The sequence below is a fragment of the Pipra filicauda genome, unplaced genomic scaffold (assembly GCF_003945595.2).
Source record: "Pipra filicauda isolate LSUMZ 115617 unplaced genomic scaffold, ASM394559v2 scaffold175_size1500280_pilon, whole genome shotgun sequence".
NCBI lineage: Eukaryota > Metazoa > Chordata > Aves > Passeriformes > Pipridae > Pipra > Pipra filicauda.
Genome location: NW_024104273.1, coordinates 629699 through 653028, shown reverse-complemented (window position 1 = coordinate 653028; position 23330 = coordinate 629699). Strand labels below are relative to the sequence as shown.

Here is a 23330-nt window from a genome sequence, read left to right as displayed (position 1 = left end):
TCTGACTACTACTTGTTTTTATACTGACCTCTTGTTTTTGAAAACTCAGCCAGATTGCCCCGGTGTGGCTAGTCTCAACTGCTAGAGGAGGAGTAAATTGGTACTAAGCAAGTCTGAATATGTGTTACTGTACCAGAAAAAGGTGACTTAAAACTACCGTTGGTCTTTTATGTCAGTAAAATTCCAGATAGATCTGAAGCAGTGAGACAAAGTACATTTTTCATAAATGTTTTAAATAATATGTTCAGAACTCTTTTGTGAAGCCTTGAAAGATTTCGGAGATGGGGAGGTATTGGAGGAACATGATGAATGTCTGTAGTTTTTATTTAATAATAAATTAAAAAGAAAGCTTTAAAACTTGTTAATCCATCTGTGTTAACTCTCTCTATTGAAACAAGTGTGGTAGATGGCTTTCTCTGTTCCCTGTTCTGGTGATGGCCTTATTCCCTGAAACAATGTGCTATACCTTTTCTGTTGCAGACCCAACTGATTGTGGGTTAAAGTATGAAGGGTATATTGCCTGTAATGCTGGCAATATGAAAATAACATGCTGCTTTAAAAAGAAACCCACAAAAGAACTTTCACTAGCTGTTCTCAACTTCCATAGGTATGATTTCTCCATTCAGTGGCTAAAATACTAAGTTTTTACATTACCTTAGTGTTATTGTGGTTTGTAACTTTGTTGTTGGCTTTTTTTTACTAAATGAATGTATACCTTCAGCTCAATTTGTGAAAAGTTGTTAAGTGAATGTACAGTGAATTCCATTCTATAAAATACACATCATATGCGGACTCTCAAGTAGCATTTCCATATTCATACAGTTCCATGAAGTTTTTCAGTCTTTACCATTTTAAAATAGTGATAAATATAAAAAACCCTCTTATTATTTATACTGGTGCCAAACTGTATAAATGGATAACTTAATGGAAGAATGCTTTGGATCTCTTGATATAATTCATGTTTTCTGTACTAATTTATGACTTTTCACCATTTCTTAACAGCAGCATCCCAACCTTCTGCTTTTAATATCTACAGTATGGATAAAATGTAAACATGGTTTTATAATGTATAAACTATAGAGTCTGGGTTAAAAAAACCCCAAACTCTGTATTTGTTAAATCAGAAGTACTGAACGAATGGCTGTGCAGACATACTACAAAGAAGGTTTTTTTAAGCTGATTTGTGCTTGTTCCTGTTCTGCTCCCTATTGGTTGTAATAGATGTGTAGGTATGCTGATTTAACACATTGGCTGTTTTAATTACTATTATTATATCCTATTATTATTTTTAAGCATGCAGGAATGGGAAGGGGGGGGAAGGGGTTTGATTTCCCTCTGAGGTTTCTACTGATAAAAAATTATCAAGAGAAGAAACTTGGTAAACACGTCTCACTGACTTGAGAATAGATCGTGAAAAAAATGCTGTGTTTTTCCAATTGTCACAGAAATAAAAGCTGTTTCAATTGGGGTGAGAGCAGCTTAAATAGTAGAACTGTGAAGTTGTCATGAAGATATGGAAGAGACTGTTTCTAGCAGATCTTTCCAGCGTTGTGAAAATTGGTTTAATATGGGAGAGAGAGTTGAGCTTCACAGAATGACTTTGGGAAATGATGTAGCATTTGAAACTCTTTTAAGTCAGCCTGACAGGACGTAACCCAGTTCTGTTTGTCTGTCACTTTTTTAAGGTGGAATATTCCTGCGTTTACAATTGTTAAACATTGTGGTGAAGTACAGCAGGTTGAGATGACTTTGTTTCTCTTAGGTTTTGGCAAAACTTACCCCCATGAGGAGCTGTGTAAACCAAAAGCATGGAAGTGTGTGATGCTGATGGCTGGCTCTTTAGTTCCCACATTAATCTAAGTGTTTGGTGATCAGCAGTTTTGGATTTAGATGTATGTGTGTAGTTTATAATAGAGTCAATACTATTAATGAGAAAAGTCTATACTGAAAGCTCTGCTTTTGTAACAGTATCAGGCGAATTGCCAGCAACCCTGACCCCTGCCTTTTCTGGCTGACAGATTCCTCTAGTGTTTGTTGTTTGCTCAATTGCAGTTTTGTGAGAGAACATTATTTCTCATCTCTGAGTGATGTGTTGCGTTTCGAGCTCTGGGACCATCTGATTCTGAGAAATCTAAAATAACTCCTTGCCACGACATCACAGTTTGAGGATTCACGGAGATGGTCATAGTCATCTTGGTTTGTGTTTTCTGAAACCATTTCCTCTTATGTGTACATTTTTTTTCTATCTGAAGATTTGCAGAATACATCTAATGTATTGTATGATACCACCAACCTGTCAATATATTAGATTTGTTACAGCCTTATCAGAAAACAGTCAGCATCACATGTATGAGTCAGTGCATTTATAGCAAAATTCTCACGCTAAGTTAGTACTATATAAATACTGTAACTTTGAAATACTGAACCAATATGAAACTTTATAGCCATGACATTTCTAGTTAGTGATATCTTTATATCTTTGTTCAATGACTATGATAATTATTTGCTTCCTTGAGTTGTCATTCAGATTATGCATTAAACACTCATTATTTGAACTCTTTGAGTGTCACCTCAGTTAGTAGTGAAATGGTTTTGATCTTCAGAGTGGGGTGCTGTGAACAGAGTACTGCTTTGGAAGCTCTTCATTTTACCACCCTGTTCTCAGTCTGTTGAATAATATATTCTGAACTGTTCATGTTCCTTAGAGTAGAAACTGTTTCTTCTGGCATTTCAAATATTCTTCACGTTGACCTTCAGATTTGTATGGAATCGGTGTGTTATTCATGGAGTGTTAACAACATTAATTCTCAGTCTCTAATGCTTTATTGTATTTTCGTGATTGTATGATCCTGTAATATCTGTCTAATTCGAGTATTAAAACAGAAGCCAACAAAAATGGTGCATTGTTTTACTTGACAGATGGACAGATCACATGTGCTGCACTAACAAGCCTGTAGCTGAAGACAGGAGGGCAGTGGAGAGGGAAGGAATTAATGTAATTTAAGTATGTACAACTGCTGACACCATTCAAAAAATACATGGTTTTCTGTCTACTTAAAACTGAGATGCCAGCTGAGTATTTGCCTGTTTTTACATGCTTGCCACTAAACAGCTGAAATTACATTATGTAGCTAGCTAGATACAGGGGTGACCAGTAATTTGTGCTCAGGTAGTGCAACCATAGCAAGAATTAGAGTTCTGTTGTAGGTGCTTTTATGTGTAATAGCTGAAATCTGATGTCTGTACTATTTCAAGAAAAGTGGCAAATGTTTTGGTATTAATTTCATGCTGTACCTCTACTGCTGTTTGGTAGGTAGTTCTTACTTGCTCTGGCTTGTAACTTAGCAACTCTTATTTTGTATTTTCATAGTATTGGTTGGGGTTATTCCACCCTGGTCTTCTGAGGGATAAAGAACACATGTGTGCATGCATGCACATACTCTTACAAAGCATTTAGGCAAATAAAATTGTTTTGTTCCTTCTTCCTGGTTATTTGTGAGTTAGTTGGGCTGGCCCAAAGCTTTATGTTGGAATGGCCAGCTACAGATAATCATGTGGTAGCTGCATTTCTGCTGTACAACACACCTTGCCTGTAATCCAGGTCAGCAAGTAACAGTGATCCAATCCTTGATCTTTCTAGTTTCAAGGGAGCTGTTTTCCAGGTCCTAACTGGAGGCAGTCTAGCTCAGCCTGCTTAGGCTTACCAAGGAGGAGAGAGCTGTGCTGGTATCTGTCCACCCTCCTTATTCTGCCCTTGCCATTCTGCGAGGAGTTCCGTGGTCTGCATGGCAGCTGCTTGGGGGTTGAGCAAGGCGCTCTGTGGCTTCCCAAATGGGGTCTTGCATCTTGAAAGCATGATTTTTTCCCCCATATTAGTATTTCATAACTCTTTCTCAGCTAAGTAAAATTCAATTTATAACTTGACTCCTTTAAGCATTTGACACAAAGAAGTGTGTACTACTAGCTTTTTGTGGTGATGAACGCATGTTACTCCTTTCCCTCCTTGTCTCCAAGGCAGCTGTGCCCAGTTAGGCTGTGGTGAGGTAAGAACACTCAAGTAAGGTAGTAAGCCTTGCAGAAGTCAGAAGTTAATGGAAAACCTGGGAACTGGTCATAGTCTGGACTCTGCTGTCCTTGCATGGGTGGGGGCATTTTATCTTTCAGTACTGAGAAGATATTTTTTCACCATTGCCTCTGATTGTCTTTATCTGTGGCAAAACTTGAGTTGCAGAAGCTCTTGAATAAGCAGAAAGATCTTTGTGTGATGTTTGAAGATAAAAACATTTCAGAAATCAGGACAATCCTTATGCAGACTTTACAGAAGTGATAATACACCACTGAAAATACTTTACAAAAGAAAGATGAAAACTCATGTTCTGCACTGGGAGGTGTTAGTGTGTGTCTTTGGAGGAGCGTATTTAACAGTGACAGCCAAAATGCATAGGTTTTGGGTTATATTCTGACAGGACAATTAAGCAGAAGAATTTGTGGTACAGAATTCCTTTACAACCCCAGTCTGCATTTGCCTTCTTCATCTAAGTATTCTGATAATGTCTTCAGGTTTCATTGTAAGATAATGAACGAAACCCTGTTTTTATATGTAATTTCTAAGGCCTTGTCTGTCCTCTGTAGAGTTGTCTCAACCTGCATCTCAAATCTTTCCTTGTTTTTTACCATCTAGCTTTTGGAGCCTGACCATTTGTGCACTGCTTCTCAGAGGTTTGTGAAATGTATTTCAGATAAGTGACTGTACTGGTGGGTTTAAGTGGACTATAGAGGAGTCCATGGGGAAAAAATCAGGGGTCAAAGTTCGAAAACACATTCTTACTCCATTTTGGTTTTTAAAATTTGAATGCATGAGTGGGTGATTGTGAGAATTTGCAGTACAGCTGAGCTGCTGCTGCAGAGACTGAGTTGGATTCCTGTCTGATGGAAGAGGAGTTAGCTTCGGTTTTCTGGCAGTGAGGGACAGCAAAGGCAAATGCTCATTTATGCTGTTATGGATGGGAATGGTATTCATGTTTGAGGAAAAACAGCCATCCTGCTTACATAAGAGAGCATCGTGACATGGAATGAGTGTGGTCTGTGAGCAGTGTGACTTGGCCTCATCTGTTTCCCCTAGAAATGTAGCTTTAGTTTCAAGGTTTCTCCCCTACCTCCATCTATATTGTTGAGTGGATTTTGTATTTCTGTTTATGCTGCAATTTTTGTAATACCCAGATCTATTCACATATAACAGTTTGATCTAACACAACTAGAAAATAACATCATACAAATCTCATGTTCCAGAAATAAAGAAGTGGGCTAAATGGAGACCTGACGGTAGCCAGTCTGGGCATCCCTGAATTGAAGCAGTGGTGGGGTGCCAGCCAGGAGCTCTGCTCAGTTGCCTGCTTTTCTTGTTTGGGCTCTGCTTTTTTTTGCTCCATTTTAAACTTGGAATAGGACTAGTTAAACCCAACTTTTGTATAACCCAAAACTTAAGGTCTGAGCTTCTATGTGAAGCAGTTTGTGAAGCAGTTATCACTTTTTGCATAACAAATGTACATAATCGGTCAGAATCCTGCTAGTACTCCTCAATTCACCTTTGACTGGAGGGATTTAATTGATGACACAATGTGTATTTGTTGTCAGATAAGGTCACTATGGTGTACAGGTCTCAAAGATACATTTATTTCCCTATATCTGAGGAAAGTAACATTAACTTTTCTAAGGCATTTACTGTCGCTCATAGCCATTCACACAGTTTCCAGCAACAATTTTTTTCTGAAGTCTTTCGTTTCCACCTAGACCAATTTTTTTCTTAACTCTTTCTCTTTTTTCTGAGACTGATTTTTACCAGGTCTGCAGTTTGCATAGTATTTTTGAAATCTCTAGAATGAAATGCCTGATTGAGCTGGCAAAAAAACACCAGTCATGGTATAAGAAATTGGATTTAGGCCATTGCTGTATCCTGACATGGAGGTGCTTCCCTGCCCTGGGCAGTGTTGCCTTCATGGCGTGTTTTCTTACATTTGAGAAGTGTGAGTAGTGGGCCACAAGGAAATTTTCAGCATTGCAAAACCATAGGTCCAAAAGACTTGGTTTTGGGTAATTTGCATGTGGCTTCTGTAAAGATTTTTCTTCCCTCTTTTCATTTAGTACTCACAAAAATGACAATCAGGAGTTACTTATGTTCCCTCATTGCCTGAAGAAGAGATGGCTTTGGGGAGACCTAATTGTGGCCTTCCAGTACCTGAAGGGAGCCTAAAAGAAAGATGGAGAGAGTCTGTTTACAAGGGAGTGACAGGACAAGGGGAAATGGCTTCAAACTGAAAGAGAGTGGGGTTAGGTCAGATATTAGGAAAAAATTCTTCCCTGTGAGGGTGGTGAGGCACGGGAACAGGTTGCCCAGAGAAGTTGTGGATGCCCTGTTCATAGCAGTATTCAAGGCCAGGTTGAATGGAGCTCTGAGCAACCTGGTCTAGTGGAAGGTGTCCCTGCCCATGGCACAGGGGGTAGGACTAAATGATCTTTAAGATCCCTTCCAACCGAAACCATTCTATGGTCCTGTGATTCTATGATTATTTGAGATGAGACCTTTTCAAATTGGTCCAAATGCCAGTTAGTGGAGAGCAGCAGAAATCCTTTTTATTCTATCTTTGGTAACGAAAGCCACGCCTTGGAGGTGGCAAACACACAGCATGTTACTGATTTTTCTTTACAGTAAATACTTGACATTCATCAAGTCTTTTTCTGCTCTGATTGAACTGCCAATTTACAAAGTACTGGAGTAAAGTATCCAAGCTGTAGTACATTTGGTAGTCTAGCAGATTGGGTTTGTCTATCTAAAAAGAAATTTGACATGTAAATTCAAAGGTAACTGTGTTAGAGAATAAACTTTTCTAGATTGCCTATGCAACAAACTGAAAATCCAGGGTTTAACTGAATGTCACTGCAGTCTAGATTTTGTTTTATTTAATTGTGTGATTAGATTAGTGGATCAAAAGCTATGGACAGCCCAAAGCACAGCAAGTAACCATCTCTTTGAAACAGACAAAGCCCCTATGGCTTAAATGTCCCTGTCCTTTGAACAGTCAGCAAGAAGCTGGTGCAATAATGTTGCTGCAGTGGTTGGTCTGTACTTAGAATGACTTCTTCACCAGAGAGCACTGGCTCGGGCAGGTTTTCATTGCTTTGACAGTGCTGTGTCCATGCACAGCCACAGCAAGGCAACGCCAAACACAAAGCCGATCACTGCACCACAACTACTCCATCTTCATGTGATTTCCTGTTCCTCCCTCTCTCAGTCTCAAGTAGACTGATCTTGGGCTCACATAATTCTTGTTGGCATCCCAAAGATTCTTGGAGGCCACCGTAATATCATCACTTTTTTCCCATAGGGCACACATGGGAAATGGTGACGAGGAGGTGTTAATAGCGAAAGGTCATGGGCCTGATTTGATTAATTCTCAGGATTTTAGGAGTCAATGCAGCATCAGCAGAAGCAGGTTAGCATTTTATCACTGCAAGGAGGACAAGAGAGAACACCTGATAGCCCACGGGAGTTTGGATTATTTGCCTTCACACAGTAAACTTAATAAAAAGTGGCTACAACAAAAAAAATACAGGTAAACTTACCTTAAGTACTGTTAAGTTGCCTCTAAAGCTGTGTGTAATTTGGACATTCCAGGGAGATGCCTAATAGCAGAAGGAATTAAGAAAATGTTATTTATTGTTTCTGTACACAGAAAAATATTTTGAATGTAGAAGGGGCCCAAGAAATTTAAAGCATTTTTGTAAGTGCTTATGTCTTTGCTCTTCACAGATTATTGAATATGCAAAAAAAAAATTAAATCATTAACTTCTCAATGTATACAGCTTAAGAGGAAGAGACTTTGCAGAGCTTTGCGAGAACGTTTTCTTACTGAGACTTTTCTTGAAGTTAATTGCAATTAATGGTAAAAATACAATTAATTTTTAAATTAAAATTAAAAAGTAATTAATTTTTTAATTTTAATGGAGTTTGTAAAAAAAAATTTAGTATAATAGGAGGAACCATAGTGTTTGAATCTCAGTAGGCCTGCTCTAGTTCTAGCTGATACTAGAAATAAATCAGTTGTTGTTATTGGTGCATGATTTTTATTAGAAGTGGAAGTTTAGAAAAGATAGAAACTGGAAGTAAAGGTTTGCACATTTACATGATAGGTGCTCAGTGCATTACTTGCAGTTGAAAACAGGGATTACTTTGAAACATATTCAGAGTGCTCTACAGAATGCTTAATTACTGAGTCATGTAAAGATTTTGACATGACATCAAACAGCATCTGAAAGCAGATTGCACTGCTACATGTATACTAAAAAAAACAAATCCAAACCCAAGAAATCGAACGATGTTCCTTACCCAAATGAAAATGGCTTTCACCTGAAGGTAGAACTTTGTTGAGTGTACACTTTTAAAAGAGAGATTGGCATGAACAGCCTCTTGGTCAGGCAGTCACAGTTAATAATCAGAGTGCTTTAAAAATGGAGCTTGCGTGTTTGTGAGAGGTAGCATTGCAAATAGTCCTGTGCTATGATCTGAGAGAGAACTGTGTTTTCCTGTTTCTAGAACAGAGTGGGATCGATGGCTGCTGATGGGGCTAATTGGAACAGCAGTGGGGGTGCCGGGGTTTTTGATTCATTGGGTAATTTACTTACTCATCAAATCTAAATGGAACCTGGTGGAAAATTACCTGCAGGTGAGCAAGAAAAAGTCAGAGAGACGTTTTCTGTGTTTGTTTATTAGAAAATCAACAGTGTAAAGTTGTAACTACACAAAGGTGCTGCCAGTCTAGGTGACTGTGGAGATCAGATACCCTGCAGTCCTTTGTGTACACACACGTTGGTGTCCTTTGCTACAACTTGGCCTCCAGTACAGTGTAATGTCTGATGGTGTTCCTGTTATGAGATTGATAAAAGTAGACTTTAAAATACTGTGGCCTTCCTCTTTCTGCTTGTACGCAAGAGGGACGTGCTGCTTTAGGTACAGTTGATATCCAAGGGAATGGATTAAGATTCATAAAGGTACTTAGTGACTGTGGACCTGGTATCAGATATGTTATTTCTTTCTATGTCTGGGGAAGCTGTATTTTCAGTAATAGAATATTGTGGAATTATTAATTTGTCCTTGATGGATACCATTGCCTCTGTGATAATTATAATGGTGATAGTAAAAATCACTGAATGGGTAAACCAGATGTACATGTTAAGGCATCACTGACTCTGACTGCTTGCTTTTCTCACCTGTAGAGAGAAGCAGGTGGTAAAATTTTCACTTAGCTTGTGATATCTATGGTAGATGGTATAAATATCAAAATGCTTCTTATGAGAAAGGGGCTTTGAGCTTTTGTTCCAGCTGAATCCTAACCAGGGAGGGTCAGGAATCCCATCAGTGGGTGCTGGGGGAACCCTGTATAACCATCAAGCACAGAATGCAGCCATCAATTTGTGCAGAAGGAGGCCAGAGTCTGGGCTGACAGTGCTTTTCTGCTCTGCAGCAGTGGAAGGGAGCTGCTGGGGGTCCCCAGCAACCAGCAGAGAAATTGCCCCTGACTCAGCAAAGGCTACAGCCCAGAGCAAGCTGCTGAGGGAGGTAGGTCTTGAGATTTGTGGCTCTGGGCAGTGCTTGGGGTCTCTCACTGAGTCTGGAGCATGGCAGATGAGCTCCTTGTCTGCACAGATGTGGTGGGATAGCTGACACTTCTGTAGCACTGCAGTAGCTGGATAGAGGGTCTTTAGGGAGAACATACCATAGTTAGGAGCGGGAGCTGTATGAAGGACAAGAAGTAGTTGGCATGGATTTACAGCAGATAGCAACCTTCTACAATGTGATGACTGGAACAGTGGATGTTTTCATTTCAGCTTTAGCAAGGCTTTCATCAGTGTCTGCCATAATACTGTCATAGACAAACTAATGGTGTAAGGGTTAGATAAGTGGACAATGAGATGGATTTAGCTGGCAGAACTCCTAGGCTCAAAGCATTATGATCAGTGGCACAAAGTCCATCTGGAGGCTGGTCATCATGGGTGTGCCCCAGAGGTCAGTACTGGGGCCAAATACTGTTGGATATTTTCACTAATGACCTGGATGGTGGGACAATGTTGTGGTGCACCCTCAGCAAACTTGTGGGCAAAAGCAAAACTGGAAGGAAGCAGTGCTTGATAGACCACAAGGCTGTGGTACCAACAGCATCCTGGGCTGCATTAGGAGTATTGCCAGCAGGTTGAGGGAAGTGATTCTTCCCCTCTCTTCAGCACCGGTGAGGTCACATCTGAAGTACTGCGTCCAGTTTTGGGCTCTCCAGTGCAGTGGTTATGTGGATATGTCCTCCAGTATTCTGTGGAACCAAGAAAATGGAATACTGCTGCCAACTGCTGAAGGACAGATCTCAATCACTTCACAGAAATGCAAGGGAAGGGTTATTCTGTGCAGCAGATGGAAGCTGAATATATCAACAGGAATATTCAAGAAATGAACAAGTTTAGGTTTTACATGGGGAAAGCATATATAATGCTTTTGGAATATTATTTCCCTGATTTTTTTTCTATACAAACTATGTGTATGTTTATAAAATATATAAACAGTGGAATAAATACACATGCAAGTGTGTATATATGCATTTGTATGTATATATACACACCAAAGTACAAATAAAGAATATGTAGAAAGAAACCACAGTTTGACTCCAGGGCATCAGAACCGCTGTTACACACACACTGTTGGTCCTATTGTATTATAAAATTTGTCCTATTGTATTATGCTAATACAGAGGGACAGGAGCTGAGCTCTGACGTAACTACGAAATGTAATTCCTGCTCTGGAACATATTCCCATCTAAATACTGCCTTCAGCTGCGGATGAGCAAACCTCTTTTTTGTGCACTTTACTTTTGCTGTTTGGCTGTGCTGCACAATGCATTTACAAAACACTTGATGGCAGATGCTGCTGGGAAAGCTGCGGTGTCTGGGTATGGCACGGTGACCTCAGAAATGCAAGGGATGTGCTTGAACTGCACCCGCAATGTATCACAGTGAAGTACGTGGGAGTCGAGGAGTTCTGGAGACAGCACTGCTGCGGTCAGCCCAAACACAAACAAACAAACCAACCGAAAACCCAGGATGACCAGGACATGTTTTTTGAATGTTGGAATGCCCAGTATGAGAGATATCCTTTTGGCTAAAATAAAGCAGGAAAGAGCTTGCTCACGTATATTCTATCTACAGAATATAGCTGCAAATTCATGAAGATTATTACTTTGAAGCCTCCATTCAGGCAAAATTAATTCTGTTTTCTTGTGTGTGTTCTTAAAGTCCTTGAACTCTGCTTTTGACCTGAAAAAGGTCTTAATGAGTAACAACATATCCTTTATAATGTTTTTAGAGATGGGCAAGAAATCCTGGAAAAAAAAAATTACTTGACTCTGAAAGTCATCATTCACCTCACCCTTACTCACTCCCATCCTTCTAAAGAGCCTGTGCTGCTTGTTTTGATTTTTTCCCTATCATACACCTTCTTCCCGCAGAAATCTGTGGAACAAAAGATGATTGAAAAGCAGGACCTGGTCTGTGACTGCTGATGTAGTAATCTATTTGTCCACCCACGTGACCTGGCTGTGTGTGCTTTGGTCAGGGCTGGCCTTGGTGGTTCTCTCTTCAGGCTCAGTGCTGGTGAGCGTTAGATCTCCTGTGCAACAAGTCAATAACACGGTGATAAACTGAATCTTTTGCTCTTCCATATACTGGTTGATTCAGTATTTTATTTAACACACCCCTCCATTCCCTCCCCCGTCAGTTATACAACCCCATTGGAAAGGTCTTTCTTGGACTTCAGCCTAAAGCTGGATTCCACCACCCGTAACTTGTATAAAGGTGTCTGGGGTGAAATCAGCGGTGGTGGCGATGCAATTTACACTTAGCATGTGGTGTTTATAAAATAAATATAAGTGGCAGCTGGTGTAACTCATGAAAACTCAAGTGTTTGGAAGGGGCCTAAGCCAAAGACCATCAGTCCATATAAAAGTTCCTGTTGGTTTTAGATTGTTCATTTAGCTGTACTATGTGGATATTGCATGTAGCTCAGTTTAGTACTTTTATGAGGCAGCAAGGCTAAAACATTGAGCTGTTCTGTCATTTACTATCCTACTGTGTTCAATTTAATTATAGACAGGCAATTAACAGCATAGGTGAGAGAAAAAGTGAACGTTTTACTGGACTTACCCTGAAATTCAGCAACAGGAAAACAGAGTTTGCTGCTATACATACAATAACTAACCAGGTTTAAGCTTTCCAAAGTCTGAACTGACTGAACAGATCATCACACAAGTTCACATGTACACCCTGCCTCTTAGTTTGTGCCAAGATAAGAGTCTATTTGGCTTCAGGCATCATGGAGGGCTGGCAGGGTTCTGGGTCTGGGAGAGAGGCCCTTGTCAGTTGTTTTCCTGTCTCATTACCCTCAATATGTGTGTAGCAACACTGTGGGGAGCTTGAATTTTTGTGCATAGCCAGAAGTTATATGTGTACCTATGTTTTCTGTTAATTCTGGGAAGTTTTTTTGTGAACAGAGCAAGGTGAGGGCCAGACTGCAAAACTGTCCACAGATGCATCTAACACATCAACATCTAATAATTGTTGATTCTATTTCTGTCTTCTTTTTTTTTTTTTTTTTTTTTTTCCTTTGCAGTCCTTTTACTCAGCATGTTCATCATCTGGCTTGCTAGAAATTATTGGTGTTTGAATGGCACCTCTATCCAACAGCTGTTTAACACAATCTTTTTAAGCACAATTCCCCGTGATGCTCAGCAAGCAGTTATCTGGACAACTGCAGTCAGTTTTGTTTCTGAAAAGCCATCTGTCCCACAGCAATGGCCTGCTGGTTGCTTTACATCTCGTGTGACTGCTTTTAACTGTGCAAAGTTTGTAGCCAATCTCAAGTGGCTGCACACACCAGCAGCAATAGTTTTGCATACACCCGCAGAAGTGCTGTAAGTGGCTGTGCAAGGCATGCAGTGATGGACAGCCAGGCCTCTGGAGTCTGTATTTCCAGCTTGCAAACACAGCAGACACCAATGCCAGCTGAGGGCAACCGCAGGAACCAGGTGCTGCTCTGCAGGTGGCAGATTGCAAGTTGGGTTGAAGCTGCTTGTTGTTCATGCAGTAATGTAATACTAGGTTTCTGTATGGGGAAAAGTAGACTTCATAGTCTTTTTGAAGGATAATGTTTTTATGCCTTTTTATGTACAAAGGAAGAGAATCCCATCACCCTGTTGTGGTCTGAGCCTTGTGAGGGGGCAGAGGAGGGTTGCCCATTCCAGCTCTTTAGGTCAGAGCAGATCTTAAAATTTACTATGTTGCAGTATAACCAAACTTGGAAACTGCAAGCCAGATTTTGGGCTTTTTTGTTTTGGAAAGTGACGTAATTTCTTTTATTCATCATTTAGAGGAGAATCCTGCTGCACTTTATTACCTGTTTGGAACCATATCTTGAGTAGAGATGGTAAAATTGATCTCTGCTAATAGGATGTAGACTGTTTGTTGGCTGTTTTGCTGTTTTATTTCTGATCCGTTTTGGTTTTGGAAAGTATTCATCCTTGAGGTTTGTTCTCTCCCTCTTCACCACCCTGACCAAAGCTATTCTCCTGACCATCCATTCACATTTTCTGTTGCTCAGTGGGTTTATATTTATTTATTTATTTATTTGCACAGAGGTGTAGCGCCGTAGAGGATGACTCAGATGTTCAAAAATAGGAGTGCATGGTTAGTCAGCAGTGGCCACAAACCTTCTAGACAATGCTTAACAAGGTTTATCTCTCCCTTTTGGTTTCTTTTGTTTTCTTTGCTTTCAGACATTTGTCTCCGGGAGCTCAGAGACTGCAGCTGTGATTTCTTTTTTTCCTTTGTGCTGGGTTGGTAACAATGATGCATGAGCCAAAGAGCTGAATCATTTTTCCGTGAATAAAGTCATCACAGTATCAACGTGATGCCTTTTCAAAACATAGGAATTAAGAGCTAGTTTAATTTAATTTAGTTGGAACCCTCCACCATTTTTATTAAACATAAACACACGTAAGTTGCTAAAAGCCTCTGAGAGATTTGTAAAGGCTCCAAATTTAAGTCTTGTAGAAAAGTCTTCCAAGATTATACAGTGAATAGATTTTTCATTTCGCTAAGGGTTTGGATTTTTTTTACCCCATTTAAATGCAGTTTGAAGTGCTGCCTGGGAACACACTGTAATATTTAAATCATTACACATCTTTTGTTAGCAGTAGGGCTGTTCTGGCTGCTATGGTCATTAACCTGGGAACAGATGACTGAAGTGATAAGCTGTAGTCTGATATGTCACCACACTTGGGCAGACATTAACATTCAAAGGCATTTCAGGGACTATCATCATAATACCCCTTGCAGAAGAGACATTTAAGTCTCTGAGTCAGGAATCTGAAAGTCTTTAGTAGCTTCCTCCTTTATGTCAACAGTACTTCGCATGCTTAAAAGACATGCTCAGCATATGCCATGTTTAAATCTGTTGAAACCAATCTAGCTCTGCTGCTGCACGCAGGCTAAGGCTCTGTCCTCCTCTGCCTTTAGCTGTGTCTGATTTACCAAAGAGTGCCTTCAATTGTATGACATCACTTTTAGTGCTCTCCTGGTTTGTGGCCCTGGGCTCCGCAAGGGCTGCCCTGCCACATGTCTTCAGTGCCCCAGAGTGTCTGGTGAGTCATCAGTGAGCCCATTGCATCTGGAAGGGGAAACAGAGATGCTGCACTTGCAATCTTTAAATCTTTCTGCTCTTCGTCATTTTGGAATAGGGAAAAAGCCACCCACTCTACTCAAAAGAAAGTCGATTAATTAAACAAGAGTTCTTTAATTAAAACAAAGTTCACAGGTTGTTTAATACATTAATACAGAAGACTTTTTTTTCCCATTGCCTTCTGGGTTATGTAAGGAGGGAGAAAAATGAAAGATTTTTACACATGGACTTTACCCTTAAATTAATGATGCTGTCCCAGGAAAAAAGAGATGATGGGAATTGCACAATGTGCATGGGTGGGCCTTGCTTTATTTTTCAAGTTTGGAAAAAGTAAATTGTTTGTGACACTTTTTTAGTCTGGCTCTTCTCTGCTCATGCATGTCTGTGAGATAATGCTGGTAAACTCTCTCATGTGAACAATTCTACTGAAATTAATGAGATTAGTTTCCAGAAAAAGAAACTGCAACCAGTTTATGTCATCTGGATGGTATTTTTTGTCATGTTGACATATAAAACTCTATACAATGTTGTTTATTTTTTTAAAGTAAAGATAAAAAGAAAGACTCCTGAGTGTTAATTTTCTAAAGAAATAGAAAGAATTCAAATGAACAGTCACTTGTGAACTATCTGTAGCTTAAAAGTAAATCAAAAAGCACCAAAGGGATGATGTGGGATCTCCGTTGCCTTTAGGCTTTTAAGATCAGTCATTTAAATAAATCTGCGATGTGATGATTAAACAAAATGTTACTCATGGAAGAAATCAGCAATTGCAGTCAGAAAAGTATAGAAAATGTTTGTTTTTCTGTGCAGAATCCAGTTACAGTATAATTAGAAAGAAGCATTAGCTTACAGTCAGGAACCATCCTGGGAGAGACAGGTTGTATGGATGTCCCCTTCATGGAGAGGGTTGTTGGTGAGCAGCAGAGACAAATTTCAGTCTGAGACCTCACTTCTTCACAAAGACCAGGATGACATACTCCCACTCCCCTAGTGTCTTTTGGTGTTAAAGTAGGTTCAAGTGTTCTGTATACTTGTTGACTTCAGTTAGTACTGAGTGCTCAGCATGTCTATAAATTACCCCTGAGGTCTCAGGTAGCACATCCAGAGGATACAAGTTTTATAAGCTTGTGAGCACTATTGATTAGTGCATTAGATGTATCAGCATTACTGCAGTAACTCCTGCAATGGCTGGTCTTGATTCTATTTTTCTAAGACAGAATTCAAGCATAATTTTATTTCCTCTTTCTAAATCCCTCTCTCTGTTTTGTACACTGTGTCCTCCATTAAAAATGTAACATTTGTCTGATTCAGGATGTTGTTTTAATAGAATGAAATAGGTATTTTGGAAAGCAAATTATGTTGTGTATGGGAAAATATATAATATAGATGTATAAAGGAAGATTGTTCTCGTGCCTTTTTATAATAGTGTAATTATTATCCCCCCTCTTTTTTCTCCTTCTTTTTCCTCTTTTTTTTCTTTACTGGCAGTGGCTCATAATGCAGATCTCCAGCATTTGAACTCCTTGTGCTGCTTACAGCAACAGAAGTTGGGACATATGTGGGCTCCATATCTTTGCAGGGAGGGAGACAAGGTATAGTGTTCCCTGTGGATTTATCAGACATTTATAAATTGAGGCAGCGTGTTGAGCCTGCAGGCTCCGGGGATGTACTCTTATTCTCTAGTGAATTTTAAGCTTTCTTACCTTTTTTTTCAGTGCAGTGTTTCACTCCTGTGACTGCACTGTTGCAGGATGTGAAGTGGAACATCTTCCTGGCCTTAGTATGGTTGGTGCTAGTTCAGCAGTTCACTGTCATGGCACAGTGGTCTCCAAATGATGTTACAGGGTTGAGATTTTGTCAAAGTCAGAGGTCAAGACACGTCTGAACTCATGTTGTAGAGATGCAAGGCACTTTAATGACCCTATAATAAACCATCGTGTGTTTAAATTCAGCCACGTAAACCCAGCTTTGACAGGAAATTATGGTTATGGGTTTTTTTTCTCTCTTTTTTACCTCTGTTACCCAAATTTTGACTCTTCTACCTGTTGCAGATGCAGTTTCACTATGGCTGCTGCAGAAGCAGGCATAAGTTTGGTATTTCATGCCCCCGTTGGTGGGCTCTTGTTTGCTTGAGAAGGATGGCTTCGTTCGGGGACATAAGGCTGGTCTAGCAAGGCTTATTCTGCTGCTTGATGGCCACCTTCACCACGGGTGTAGTGTCCTCTTAACTCTATGGGTTTGTTTACAGGGGCCATTTTGAATTTTTTGAGGCAGAGAAAAGAATTCTATTTTGGGTACATATTGTGTGGATGTGGGAGAAAATAGATGCAGGAGTTTAGACTTGTCTCCTTCAGCATTATTGTTGGGGGAGAAGCAGGAAAGGGGGACTGAGAAGGGGAAAGGCTGGGATATGTACAGTTATCAGATCAGTGGATATGGATGTCTTCACACTTTACATCTGGCGATGACTTAAATACGAGATTTGTTTTGTTCTAAATTATAGCGAGCAAGTAGACAAAGCATCTACTGTTTGCTTATTAACCAGTCATATTGGTTATTAAGATAACTTTCTGTGTTGGTGCTGGATAGAGGAGGGATACTTCGAAGTAAAGGAAAAGGCAGAGAAGCTCTTAAATAGGCTGTCCTCTCCTGTGGCTGGATCAAGCTCTCAGCTGTTGCTGCAGACAGTGCTGTACTGTGCCCCTGTTCCTTGGTGCTTCCAGATTAAACATTTGAAAAACTGTAATCACTGTTTGTTCCTGGTTGCAAAACGGAGGTGACCTTCAGCCTCACCTACCTTTGCTTTATTCCTTCCAGCATGACACAACCTTATCTTTGGATTTTACCTTATGTCCACCTGAAAGTAGTTGCTTTTATTATCATGTCTTTCACTCATTTTTATTGCAAGATAGCAATATTCAATAGTGATGTGCAAGTATCATGGTCTTCCCTTCTTGTTGCCTAAATATTCTTCTTTGTATTTGACTTGGAGATCAATTAGAGAGCTAGAAATAAACTCTGGTATTCTGAATCCTAATTCACTTTTTCCTACTATATAAATTTTTCCTATGGCAATTGCCTGAGCACTTTCAATTATCTCTGAATTTCTTCTGGGTTGTATATCTCTAGCAATGCAGAAACTAAAAAGATTATGGCATTTCTCACTGTAGCTATACCTTGGTTGGGAAAATGGGCAATATTTTTTGTGTGCATGCTCCCTGAAATATTTGCTTTACCACTAGTTTAGCAGGGGAAAATAGAGAAGACATGGGTTTTCGGCCCAAATCCTTTTTGTGGACCAACTCAGAGTGGAGCCCCCCAAACAGCTGCAGTTACACACCAAGAAGATAAAAGTTTGTGGCATAAAGGTGAGACTATGTGGGCAGGAAAGAAGTCAGGCATTTTGAAGCCAGATTAATTGCTGAAGCCAAAGTAATTAACAGCTGCACACCCAGGGGAAAGTGGATTCACTTCAGTTGCTATTTTACAATAAGCATTGCTCTCTTAACACTCAGTTCAGGATGTTTTCTGGAAAGAGCAGTGGATTCTCTTTCCTTCTATCTTAGAGGGAAAAGTTAGCTAAAATCATTAACAACATAACTTCTGGCAGGGTTCAGTAGTTTTTGGCTCTCAGTGTGGTACAGATAACCAGAAATATTTGGGCATGGGGCTCAGGGGAAATTTTGCTTCTTGTATATTTTGTGGCATTAAGCAAACACAGTTTACAGTAGATAAACTCTGAGTTTAAAGCTTGTGGGTTATGTTTCTCAAGAAAATGATGATTTTTTTTTTTTGATTTTTTTTTTTTTTAGTTTCATTCTACCTAGGATAATGTTACAAGGGGATTTTATTGTACTCCAGAGCATGAGATTTTCAGGAAACTTCACTTTATTTTTACTTAGACCACTGGATTAATTCTAAAGGTGAAATTTGCTCTGTAGATACCAGTTTTTTCTTGATGACTGGCCAAAGCTTATGGTTGATATTACATCAAAAACAAACAGTATACTGTGCCACCTTTCATTCCCAGCATGCAGAACATGCTGGCTGTCTTGACTTTACTTTTATTGCCACACACATGCAGTGAAATGTGCATATATTACCTTAAAGCAAATACCTCAGTATGTCTTTTCCTTTGGAAAAATGGAGATAGGGAGAAAAAATAATAAAATCACACTGTCTATTTTTAGTTTTAGTGAAGGATTGGAATTAGAAATAATATAATGCAAGATATTTCGATCCTGCAGTAAATAAAACAGATGTTTTTCTACTTCAAATTAGGCTACTTCTCTCAGAATTTCAATGCCTTAAACATTAGATCCCTTTAAATTCTTTGGAAAAACATGGATATTGTTACAGCTATTATTAAAAATAGCATTATTAATGTTTTTCTTAGTACACAGAGTACCTACATATATGATTGTTGTAGTCCTGTTGTAGTCCCTGCAAGTGTAGCCTGCAGGTGTTGATCTTCTGGTGGCTAGGAATGGCTACTGGGATTCTCCCTCTTCCAGACCCAGTTTCTGCAGCACCCCGTGAACCCCCCCTTGAAGCCTGAGTGGGTTTTGACCCTGGCATTTCTCCTCTCAGGAAATACCATCCGTGTTTAGTACAGACACCTGGTAAATTTGTTAAACTCTAGGCTAGCTGTAGCAAGACCAAGAATAAGATTAAGGTTCAAGAAGAAGAGAAGGAAGAAGAAAAAAGAGTTTGAACAGTAAGAGGAGCTCAAGGTGAAGCAATTCAAGGCAGACTGACACCTGACAGTTTCTCCTATCCCCTACCCCCAAGATTATACCAGTTTAGGGGGTTTTATTGCAGGCAACCCTTGACATGTGCCCTTCCTGCTTCTTGCCATGTAGATTTTTATGCATTTTATGATCTCTTACTTTGTCCAGATCCCAATCATAACAAAAAGCTGTGTAACCCTAAGCTTAGGCTAGGGAAATAATATCATCACAGCTTTTAATAGATTGCCACCAACCTGTTGACCCCTTTTTGTTGGCTGGAAGATAAAATTAAAACATGATATTGCTTTCATCCTTGCTGCTTGTTGAGGAGTCAAGCAGAAAATTCAATTACTATTACAGCTGCCAGATTATGTTCTGTGCTTGTGATTTGTTGTTCTGCAAGTTGTTCTAGCTTGGCATCAATTTCCACAGTTTTACTTATATAAATTTACTTATAAATTATCTCAATGCACATGGATGCAAGTTGACACTTAATAAGTGAACATTCAGCAAAGCTCGGGTTCATCAAAGTCTTTTGAAGTGGTCATTAAGGCCATCATGTCATGTTATTTGGATGTAACTTGAGTGCTGAGTGCTAGTGGTAAGTGAAGTACATCACAGAGGTTTCTGCTATGTCTGCCGGCACCAGTGCACACCTGCTTGTTTCCACTCCTGTGAGGTGTGCAAGAAGGGATCAGCTTCAAATTAATTAGCTGAATTACCTAAACCACAAGGAGAGATTTATTTCCTGTATAGAAATTACTTTGAAGTATTGGGTTTTGTGAGAGAGGGTGCAATAGTTCATGTCACTGGCAGGATGCTCAGGACATTTTTTCTCCTTTCTTTGACTCAGTTTAAGAACTTACAGGACATGAACATCTTGGCCTTCATTCTGACCATCCTCCTTGGTGTGTTTGGAGGTCTTCTAGGAGCTTTCTTTGTTTCCCTAAATATAAAGGTTAATAAACTACGTATGCAGTTCTTTAATTCAATTCCAAAATTATCCCCTAGAAAAACAAGCAAGCTGTTGGAGGCTGTGCTTATCCTAGTAAGTAAATAATATGTTTCTCTTGATTCTACAATATTTACAGTGGCTAATGTAGGTCATTAATTACTGGATTGAAAAGTGAGTCTCACCTGCTGGTACTTGATAATTGCAACAAAGTACAGCAAACATATAGATTTCCAAAATACATATGTGTATTTAATGTTGGTGGTTATATGAGAATGGAGAAGATATTTTTTGTTTGTTTGTTTTAGTTTGGTTTTCATGCTTGAATTATTTTACCTCACTGCTGTTTCACTCTGATGATACTACATCAGCTTAGTGATATGCAGCAGTTATGTTGCTGTGCTTTTCCATTTATTTGCAGTCTATGGAAGGCTCAAATGTCCTGATAAAACATGATGGGGCCACTTTACATCTAGGCTTTGGAGTTTCTGTTTAGTGTTGTATGGCTTTGGGGAGGGTCATGCCGTTGGAAGAAGGGTATAGGCAAAATATAAGGGATAGGTGGAATTTAGGAAGAATTTCTAACACAAAGCTAGAACTGGTTTCACTTAGGAAGACTGCAAAATGCGTTCTCAAATGGGTTAGTTTTTTTTTTTTTTCCTTCCTTCTGCATTTCAGAGAAAGTCCCAGGGAGAAGCTGTGAGCAAGCTCTCTCTCTCCCGGGTATGCACAGAGATAACATGTTTGCAGACATGTTTAAGGCCTCCTTGGGCCAGAGAGGGTGGGGGGAGGAGAGAAAGAAGATACAAAAGGCTTGGAGAAGGCAGAGCATTGCCTTTTTTCTCTGGAGGCCAGCTGCATAGCATCATTGAGAAATGGTCCTCGCATCTGAAATAAACCTTTTTTTTAATCCTTCCACTGCCTTGGCATTCTTGGGAAGAATACCTGCCTATGTTTTATCTTATACAGAAGGTTCCCATATTTTTATCATTTTCATACTTTTCAATTTTACGCTTTGGTTATAACTTAAGTATTTTGTTATGAAGAACATTATGAACTTAATAGTCCTTTAAAGACAGGTTGAGAGAGTTGGGATTGTTCAGCCTGGAGACGAGAAGGCTCTGAGGAGAACTTGTAGCTTTCCAGTACCTAAAGAGGACCTGCAGGAAGCCTGGAGAGGGACTTTTACAAGAGCATTTAGTAATAGGACAAGTGACAGTGGCTTCAAACTGAAAGAGAGTAGGTTTAGATTAGATATTGAGAAGAAATTCTTTACTGTGAAGGTCGTAGGGCCAGATTGCCCAGAGAAGTTGTGGACTCCCCATCCCTGGAAGTGTTCAAGGCCAAGTTGGATGGGGCTTTGAACAACCTTGTTTAGTGGAAGATGTCCCTGCCCATGGCAGAAGTATTGAAATTAGATGATCTTGAAGGTCCCTTTCAGTGCAAACTATCCTATGATTAAATTTGAAGGAAGGAAACCTTCAGAACTTTTCTACTGCACTTTTAGTAAATTGTGTGAATTTGAGCTTCTCTGCAAGTTTTTCCAATGAATACCTGGTTGTCATGAGTTTCCTTTATTTCCAGTATTTTTGATGAAGTGCTTCTGAGGAGTTTTCTGATCCTCTGAAGTGTTGAGATGACATATCTTTAGCGAAACTGATGCACACTGAAGCCCCTTTCTTCTGCCCTCTTTTAGGCAGACTTGCCAGTGTGTATTATGTATTCACATATGTTTTCTGTAAATACTGTTGTGTACTTTCTCTCCCCTCTCTCCTGGAGAGAGGGCTGCTTGATTGTAAACCAGTGAGTTGGCCACATAGATGCTCTCCTCCTGTCAGCCCCAGGCATTCCTTCAGCGGCTTCTACTCCAAGCCAGCAAAAAGATGTAAATTTCAGGGAAAGGCAATCATCTTGACTTGCATTAACAACATGGATGATACTGGGAAGAAAACAATTAGTATTTTAAATATGAGAGGGGAAACTGTTGGAGCTAAAAGCATAAATAACCATAAGTCGAGGTGCATGGCTAAGTCTCTGTAAGCTCTCCACAGACTGTTTCCCATTGGTTTGCCTCTCCATACATAGGGTCAGAAGAGTTCTGTATGTGCTCTGGCAGTGTGCCTCCTCCTCTGCCTAGTCCTGCTCCTTGCTCAGAACAGCAGCCTTACTTGTTGGGTTCTCTGTTGGCACATCAGAGGTGAAATCTGACCTCAGGTAGGAAGAAAAGAAGAAGGAGGGATCCTGGTGAAAGGTCTGTGCTGGAGCATGCCTGTGCTGTCGATGACAGCTGAATTTCAGCTCCTCTTAGCGGCAGGATGTTGGCAGCTGTGTTGGCTCAGCATCTGCTGAGGCAAGACACCCCAAGGAAGCTAACTTCAAGCTTTTTGTTTCCATCTTTGAAGGAGTGAGTAAGGACTGTAGGAAAAATAGGATTTCTCGGCTCCAGGGAGAACCTTTCCCCTGACCAGCCTTCTCACATTGTGCTACAGCTTTAATCCCAGGTCTTGCAAAGAGTTTGTGGCTTTGTGCTGTTGAACACTGCAAAGAGACATCCTAACCCAAATCCAGTTTTCAAACCAGCAGGACGAGGAGCAGAGTCCCACGTGTGACTCCCATTAGTCCTGTAGAAAAGCCATAGTTTCCAAAGTACCTCTATTTGCGAGAGGTCGGCTTTGTAACAATTTTTATTTTAACAGTTTGGAGCCGGAGTGCTGTGTTTGACAGCTGTTTCCCCTACTATTGGGAAAGCTTTGGCTTTCTCATCGTACATTACAAAGACGTTGCTAAACTGGTTAAGCATGTAAAAAACACTCATTACTCTTTGGAATGAAAACCAAAACATGCATCAACAGAAGCCAGTAAGAGCCAGTATGTTAGA

At 39.9% G+C, this 23330-nt stretch overlaps 1 protein-coding gene across 1 annotated transcript in view; it reads left to right on the top strand.

Moving 5' to 3' along the window:
- The first annotated feature begins 281 nt into the window (after positions 1-281).
- Positions 282-23330, top strand: part of LOC113984062 (chloride channel protein D-like) — an 83649-nt gene continuing 60600 nt past the window's right edge. The window contains 9 exon segments of the mRNA XM_027713764.1: positions 282-289; positions 7341-7610; positions 8591-8721; positions 11609-11688; positions 12704-12749; positions 12752-13004; positions 16822-16895; positions 16898-17064; positions 20354-20548. Coding sequence (XP_027569565.1) covers positions 282-289; positions 7341-7610; positions 8591-8721; positions 11609-11688; positions 12704-12749; positions 12752-13004; positions 16822-16895; positions 16898-17064; positions 20354-20548 — 1224 coding nt within the window.